General features: G+C 46.3%; 1 protein-coding gene across 1 annotated transcript; it reads right to left on the bottom strand.

The window, feature by feature from the left end:
• Positions 1-241: 241 nt before the first annotated feature.
• tal2 (T-cell acute lymphocytic leukemia 2) lies at positions 242-568 on the bottom strand (the record flags this gene model as incomplete). Its single annotated transcript, XM_084467656.1, has 1 exon — positions 242-568. The coding sequence occupies one exon, from the start codon at positions 566-568 to the stop codon at positions 242-244; it is 327 nt and encodes a 108-aa protein (XP_084323782.1).
• Positions 569-8,337: the final 7,769 nt, after the last annotated feature.

Here is an 8,337-nt window from a genome sequence, read left to right as displayed (position 1 = left end):
ATAATATCTCAACATGGGTCTTATAGCCGGCTTGATCCACAATTTCAGCCAGATTGCACCAATAATCCACTAACATACCACAACATGGCAACCGCTGCTGTCAGCTGGTCAGGACCATGCCACTCAGGAGTTGTCAGAGAGATGCAGGGACACAAAATGAAGTCCGAGGAAGGGACAAGATGGAGGCCGTCTCCCTGTTGCCCCCAGCAGCCCTCCCATTGCGTCCGTGGACCGCTGCAGACTACCAGGCCTCAGAGCTGTCGGACCCGGGCGAGGAGGCGTCCGTGTCGCTGGCCAAGCCCCAGGGGTTGGCCTGCAGGCGCTCCACGTTGCCCCGCAGGAAGGAGAGCAGCGCGCTGGGGGAGCCCGAGGCAGGCTTTCCGCTCTGGCTCTCCAGGATCTGCACCAGGAAGTTGATGTAGCGCATGGCCAGCCGCAGGATCTCGTTCTTGCTGAGCTTCTTCTCTGGCGGGTGGGTGGGAATAAGCTTGCGGAGCTCGCAGAAGGCGGCGTTGACGTTGTGCTGGCGCCAGCGCTCCCGTGTGTTGGTGAACACCTTCCTGGTCATGGCGCTGGAGGGCGGAGGAGCAGGGGCTGTGGATACTGTTTACCCTCAGTAGGACTCTAATGAAGACTGCAGGTGCTATGGTGCTATTTAACCATGCTATTTATTGGTTAACGTAAGCAAAAAATAAGCACTTATTTACAAAAAAGTGATCTCTGGTATTCTATTTAAATGTCTCAATTATCTCTAAGACTGTTGGCGCCCATTTGGGTGGCGATTAGAACTAAGGAATATTTAAACCTTTTGATAATTAATGCAATAAAACAATTCAAATCATTTCCACAATATTTTTTTTCCCCTAGATAGTAATTATTAAGTGACTAATTGGAATAAAGAAGAAGAAAAGCACTCACCTGTGTGTATGTGTTCTAAAATGAGTTCAGTCTGTAAGCCAGAGTTGATCCCTCCCAAAGAGTCCAGCAGCAGCAGCAGCCCAACGTACAGGTCCTCACACTGCCGCCTTCTCACTCGCTCTGAGAGCTGGACGTGTTCACGAGCAGGAGGAGGGTGAGAGAGGAGGGAGAGAGAGGAGAAACCAGTGGGGGAGGAAGAAGGGTGGAAGCTTGCGTCTCCCGTTTTATAGCAGGATGAAGAGCATTGTGTGTGCGTGGGCTGGCCGTGCAGGGCATTGTGTGAGGTGTTAATCTGGAGCATGTTTGTTAATGCCAAGCCGCGATGTCCCCCACAGGGCACATTTATCCTATTAGACAAAGAAAGAACCTACGGCGCCCCAGTGGACTAGGGATTATACAGCGGCCATATTTCATTAAGGATCATCTCTTGGTCATTTTCACATGACTTATTTGGGATACTTCAACATGGGTTCAGAATCAACAGTGTTTTTTCTGTTGAATCCTGAAGATTGCACCATTGAAAGGTGAGGGACTCCTATTGAGTTAAAAGGGCCAAACAGCCCCTCACTTACCTGAGACTGCTGGTATGTGTTATTCCTGAGGACACAGCCATCCATAGCCTCCTGTGGTGTTAAGGGTGTCACTGCTGCTGCTGTTAGATATAGCCCACAAAAGGTAGAACTTCCATATCCAGATTGACAGTCCAACAATATGGTTTTGTTAGCACTATGGTAATCGTGTTGAGCCATTCCTAGGGCCACACATATATCAGAGAAAACAGGGAGACCAGCAGCCCTTGGGTCACAGCCATTGGTTTAGGCCACCTCTCCTGAACTCCTCCCCCCACCTCGTTTTGCCCTCACTTGTGCCTCCATCCCTCCCGCTCTCTCCTCCGCCTCACACTTCCACTCACAACCCAAAAAGTCTAGTTTAACCAATTGTCATTGTTCCTCTTACACCCTTCAAGTGTTGTTTCAAAGATGCTGCCTTCCATAAAAGTCTCTCTTTGTGGAGTAGGAATTTACATAATCCGATTAGGGGAGCGGGATTAGCCGCTAGCCTGGGGAACTGGGGCCGAGAAGGGGGGTACCGCCTCTGAGGCTGGGGCCATTCATAGGCCTTGCTGCTCATCCAAGTTGCTGCAGCTGCAGTGGGCTTTGACCCCACATTCAAGACTCCAGGACTAAACGTTCTGGTGGGGAGAGAGAGTATGGCCCTTCAGCAGCGGTCCCCTCGGTGTACAAGGGGCCCAGGTGAGGAGGCTGTCCCACCACCCCAACGATGTGGGCTCAGAGGTAGAAGCACACAGGGAAGTTACCCAGACTAAAGTGACAAAAAACTATCACAGTCCTTCATTAAACAACAAGAGGCCAATTCCATTTGGTCCCAAATATAAAATGTAATATTGGTCAGCATTTTGTGTATTTTTATGTATATTCTCAGATGTATTTTGTTACCAGGACCCTAATTGTGTGCATTGTGTGCTGAAAGTTGGCTCTCGTGGAGAACCATCTCTGTGGAGGACCATCTCTGTGGGGAACCATCTCTGTGGGGGGACCATCTCTGTGGAGGACCATCTCTGTGGAGGACCATCTCTGTGGGGGGACATCTCTGTGGAGGACCATCTCTGTGGAGGACCATCTCTGTGGGGAACCATCTCTGTGGGGGGACCATCTCTGTGGGGGGACATCTCTGTGGAGGGACATCTCTGTGGAGTGACATCTCTGTGGGGGGACATCTCTGTGGGGAAACATCTCTGTGGAGGACCATCTCTGTGGAGGACCGTCTCTGTGGAGGACCATCTCTGTGGGGGACCATCTCTGTGGGGGAACATGTATTTGGAGGACCATCTCTTCATGGCATTAAATGGTCTTCATGAGGGGGGAGGGGATCCTCCTCTCCATTTATCCTCATAGCAACTACAACGCTTTGCTCTAAAGGTTGACGTCAATGTACCCAAAGGCCGCAGACTTTGTATTGGATTCAATAGCAGGAGGGTGAGAAAACACAGGTGATCCACAGCGTGAAGAAGGTCTGCTGTAGGAGATAACGACGGCATGACCTTTCGTCGCTCTGCTTTAAACAGCCTGTTACTTCCCACCGTGAATCTCCCCTCCCATTCACACTGCGACACAAACGCTGCAGTGGGGATCATTGCACCATTAGGCCACTGTTTACCAAGCCCCTAAAGGAGGGGATCCTTTAGCCCCGTTGCTTTTGTTATGGGGCCATTAAAGACAAGCCATTGGAGCTTTGGTTCTGTTGTGTTCGGCTATGGGGCCTTTTGAGAGGGGAAGCAGGAGGACAGGCCCGGAGGTTATTGATGGCGGTGGCGGTACGGCTACTGCTAGCTAAGCCAGAGTAAGGTTGTCCAGAGGAGAGGAGTGTGGGCGGGGGAGGGGTTTGGGAGGCGAGGGGTGGGTGTGGGTGGGTGTGGGGGCGGTGGTGTGGAGTCGATGTCCCCAAAGCTGTCTTTGTGCGGGGATCACTCCTGAGGGAACTGGCTTCACTCTGCTGGCGCGTCGAGATAAGCAGTCTCTCCACATGCTGAGGGAGAACGATAAGGGGATTGCTTCACTCAATGGGAGGAAAAAAGGAAATAATTTTGGAGCTTTTGAAACGAGGGAGACATTATCAGTTTAACTGGGGACGCCCATATAACCCAGCCTACAAATTAAATTTGTTTCAATAGGAATACATTACATAACATAGACTATATAGAATATATACTGTATTTTTGTATATTATATATGTGGTACATCCCTGAATTTCTTCTCTGAATCAATTATGTATCATTTTATCTTATTTTATATATTATATTTCTGCAGTAAAGTAGGCACTTAAATGACCTGGTTGTGTGTCCACTGACCACCTGCTTCAGTCTGACCCGAACCAGACTGACCTACAGAACCAGACTGAACCAGACTGACCTACAGGACCAGACTGACCTACAGGACCAGACTGAACCAGACTGACCTACAGGACCAGACTGACCTACAGGACCAGACTGAACCAGACTGACCTACAGAACCAGACTGACCTACAGAACCAGACTGAACCAGACTGACCTACAGGACCAGACTGACCTACAGACCCGACTGAACCAGACTGACCTACAGAACCAGACTGACCTACAGGACCAGACTGACCTACAGGACCAGACTGAACCAGACTGACCTACAGGACCAGACTGAACCAGACTGACCTACAGGACCAGACTGACCTACAGGACCAGACTGAACCAGACTGACCTACAGGACCAGACTGACCTACAGAACCAGACTGACCTACAGGACCAGACTGAACCAGACTGACCTACAGAACCAGACTGACCTACAGGACCAGACTGAACCAGACTGACCTACAGGACCAGACTGACCTACAGGACCAGACTGAACCAGACTGACCTACAGGACCAGACTGACCTACAGGACCAGACTGAACCAGACTGACCTACAGGACCAGACTTACCTACAGGACCAGACTGACCTACAGGACCAGACTGAACCAGACTGACCTACAGGATCAGACTGACCTACAGGACCAGACTGAACCAGACTGACCTACAGGACCAGACTGACCTACAGGACCAGACTGAACCAGACTGACCTACAGGACCAGACTGACCTACAGGACCAGACTGAACCAGACTGACCTACAGGACCCCCAGCAGAGAGAGGTTAGGGGACAAGACTTCCAGTGACGCCCCCTACCGCCAGAAGCAAAGTTGAACTAATAAAAGAGGACATGACTCAACTCATAAACTGCAAAAAGGGGGCATACTTCAACATTTGATCTGTGTTTATTAGGGGTCCTACGAAATCCGTAGGAACCCTATTGTATTCGTTTAATTTGTTTCGTTAGTATTATTATTATTTTTAACCTGACTTTTTAGCTCCAAAAGTTATAAAAATTGGCAGGCTTGTAGAACTCGTAAAGTTAGTAAGGGAATCAAAAGATGGGCCAGAATAACACATAGGTGGCACTATAACAAGGCCTTGAAGTTCAGGAATTCAACAGGCTGCCATTACCACTAGGAAGTTGCAATTTGCATTAAACTTGTGATACATGCACCATTTGTCATGATGAACAACTTTCACATCGCAACCCACATCGCAATACGGTCAGACCATTTGGATATAGTGCAGTGACCACAACTTGACCAAACACCCACACCTTGGTGCCGAAGGTGGGAAAAGCTGCAAACTTGGCACACATGTACCAGCTGACTGTGGGACAATATGGTGTTAAATTCATAGCAATGAGGCAAAAGACGGCAGAGATATACATTTTAAAGTGAAATACATGCATATGTATACAGCTCTACAACACGTTTAAACAGCTCCAACATTGCATCCAAAACACGTAGGCTCAGCTGTTGAATGCCAAATTTGAAGACTATCTAAAAAAACAACATTTGTTTGAAGTTCTCCCTTCTGAACCACGGCCTCTCTACAATGCAGGCTGGGCCTTAAAGCGGTATACACATAACTTCACAAAAAAAAGTCAGTTTGACAGTGGGTTTTGACACAGTATTTTTTAGAAACATGATTGGTGATTGTTTTGATATGCTGTTAAAGAATACAAATGCCATTTTACCATACCTACTAAGCTCGCCATACCTCCACATATGGAAGACTTCTTTATAGTCTAATATATAAATATATACATTTGGGGGGTATTTTATATTAGCATATATATATTTTTCTATCTATCTATCTATCTATCTATCTATCTATCTATCTATCTATCTATCTATCTCTCTCGCTCTCTCTCTCTCTCTCTCTCTCTCTCTTTCTCTCTCTCTCTAATTATTTATTAAATCATTTTTCAATTAGCCAAGCCAATAAGCCATGTAGGCTTTCATATTGAATAAGTGGTTAAAAATAAAGTTACTATTAATTTGTATACATTGTGCAATCTGCAGCATGACAAATGGGAGTTGAACAAAACACAGCCCATCCTCTCAGAAAATAGTTCCTAAGTGCCTGGCTGGACTGCAGGTGTGCTCTGCCCACATCGTTAACGTGCGTCTTGCAAGAGGGTTCTAATTACTGTCTGACATTTTGAGACCACTTCACTTCACTCCTCGTGTTGGAAGCTGTATTGACGTCTCGGAAGAGAAGTGTAAGTATATAAAAGACATGTTGATATGCTGTGGAATAATTGTAAGAGTATACAAAAACATAGATGTATATATTTGTGTTTAATCTCTGTTAAGAATGCTTAACAACAGGGCCGCATGGCTATCGTGAGGTGTACAAGGCTACATGTATCTGTCGTGAGGTGTGCTTATGGCTAGGCTACATGTATATATCGTGAGGTATGCTTATGGTAACATGTATATATCATGAGGTATGCTTATGGTAACATGTATATATATCGTGAGGTGTGCTTATGGTAACTATATATTGTGAGGTGTGGTACTCAGGCTTTTGGTTACTTCTGAATGTGAATCTGAATGTGTCCAAGGTAACTATGACAAAAATCCCTGAATGTCTTCATGTGTACAGTCACATTCAGCTCTATTATTTATTTTATTGTATTGTCGTAGGAAAAGATCGCAACTAGGATCTGTCTGTATGTCGGTCATACGGTCATGCAGTCGGTCATACGGTCATGCTGTCGGTCATACGGTAATGCTGTCGGTCATACGGTCATGCTGTCGGTCATACGGTCATGCTGTCGGTCATACGGTAATGCTGTCGGTCATGCTGTCGGTCATACGGTAATGCTGTCGGTCATGCTGTCGGTCATGCGGTAATGCTGTCGGTCATGCGGTCGGTCATACGGTCATACTGTCGGTCATACGGTCATACTGTCGGTCATACGGTCATACTGTCGGTCATATGTCATACTGTCGGTCATACGGTCATACTGTCGGTCATACGGTCATACTGTCGGTCATATGTCATACTGTCGGTCATACGGTCATACTGTCGGTCATACGGCATACTGTCGGTCATATGGCATACTGTCGGTCATATGGCATACTGTTGGTCATACGGTCATACTGTCGGTCATACGGTCATACTGTCGGTCATATGGCATACTGTCGGTCATACGGTAATGCTGTCGGTCATACGGTCATACTGTCGGTCATACGGTCATACTGTCGGTCATATGGCATACTGTCGGTCATATGGCATACTGTCGGGCCTACAGTGATACAGTCATACAGTAGGACCCCTTCATGGTTGCTTGCAACTATATTTTTTATTATTATTATTAGTGACTTAAATAATGTAATAACTGCAGGGATAATTGAAGATAAACTGTGTTAGAAGGTCCAACTCTCTTTCATATACAGTGTGATAAACAGAGGTTAAATAGTTATTTTAAGAACCTTAGTCTTGTCTGCCCATCACACCTGCCCGGCACCTTCTCAAAGCCAAGTCTTCCCCTCTTCAATGGCGGCAGCACTACAGGAAACAAATAATGAACATTATCTGTGTATTAGTAAGTACCAGAAGTGTTTCCCCCCCCCAGTGTGTTATTTATCATTGGAGACCGTTTTCAACACTTTTCATTTAGTCCTTCTAGTTGCAGAAATCGCTGGTGCTCGAGTCGAGGAGAACTGCTAGCCTGCCAATAAAAAGTTTTACCCACTCCAAAGTACACCCGAGGCAAACTAATTATAATGCCCGACTATCGATGTAAATGTCTGTGTTGATAGAATAGTGTTAGAAATAAACGTACTCTTGCATCGCATTGCATTTAGTTTATAATCCCTGTAGTTGGAAGCAAGCTACGGCAGTGGTGGACTGATATTACCTGGAGTGCGCTTCTGTTTACCTTCTGCTGTAGTGAATTGGTTGCTACACCGGAGCAAAGTGAAATTCCGCCACTGCTGAGAAAGTAGTCCCCCAAAATGTAATGTTATTATTGCGATACAAGGATAGTTTTATTTCTAATATTATTCTATCAACACAGACATTTACATCGATAGTCTGGCGTTAATAATTGGTTTGCCTTGGGTGTACTTTGGAGTGGGTAAAACTGTTTTTATTGGCAGGCTAGCAGTTCCCCTCGACTTGCGCTAGCCTAGCACCAGCGATTTCTGCAACTAGAAGGACTGAATGAAAAGTGTTAAACGGTCTCCAATGATAAATAACACACTGCCTCACTTGGAAATGAGATCTGATGTCCAAAATCCCGAACTACCCCTTTAAGTGGTGTCTCATTCTGTTGGGGCACTGTAGATCGGTGCTGGCATCATGTGAAGCCAGTACTGGAAATGTCATGCTATGCTATTCTAAGTCATGCTATGCTAAGTCATTTGTATTTTGAACTGGATTTATTTTTGAAATAAATAAAACCGAACAGAATTGCCCCTTGTTTTTTTTCCACTCTTCAGTCCAGTGAGTCCGTATCCCAAATACTCGAGGGACTGATAATGAGGGACTGACCACGTCAGTC

The sequence above is a fragment of the Micromesistius poutassou genome (assembly GCF_964030765.1).
Source record: "Micromesistius poutassou genome assembly, chromosome: 5".
NCBI lineage: Eukaryota > Metazoa > Chordata > Actinopteri > Gadiformes > Gadidae > Micromesistius > Micromesistius poutassou.
The sequence above is the reverse complement of the archived record's forward strand: the minus strand, read 5'-3'. Positions and strand labels throughout refer to the sequence as shown.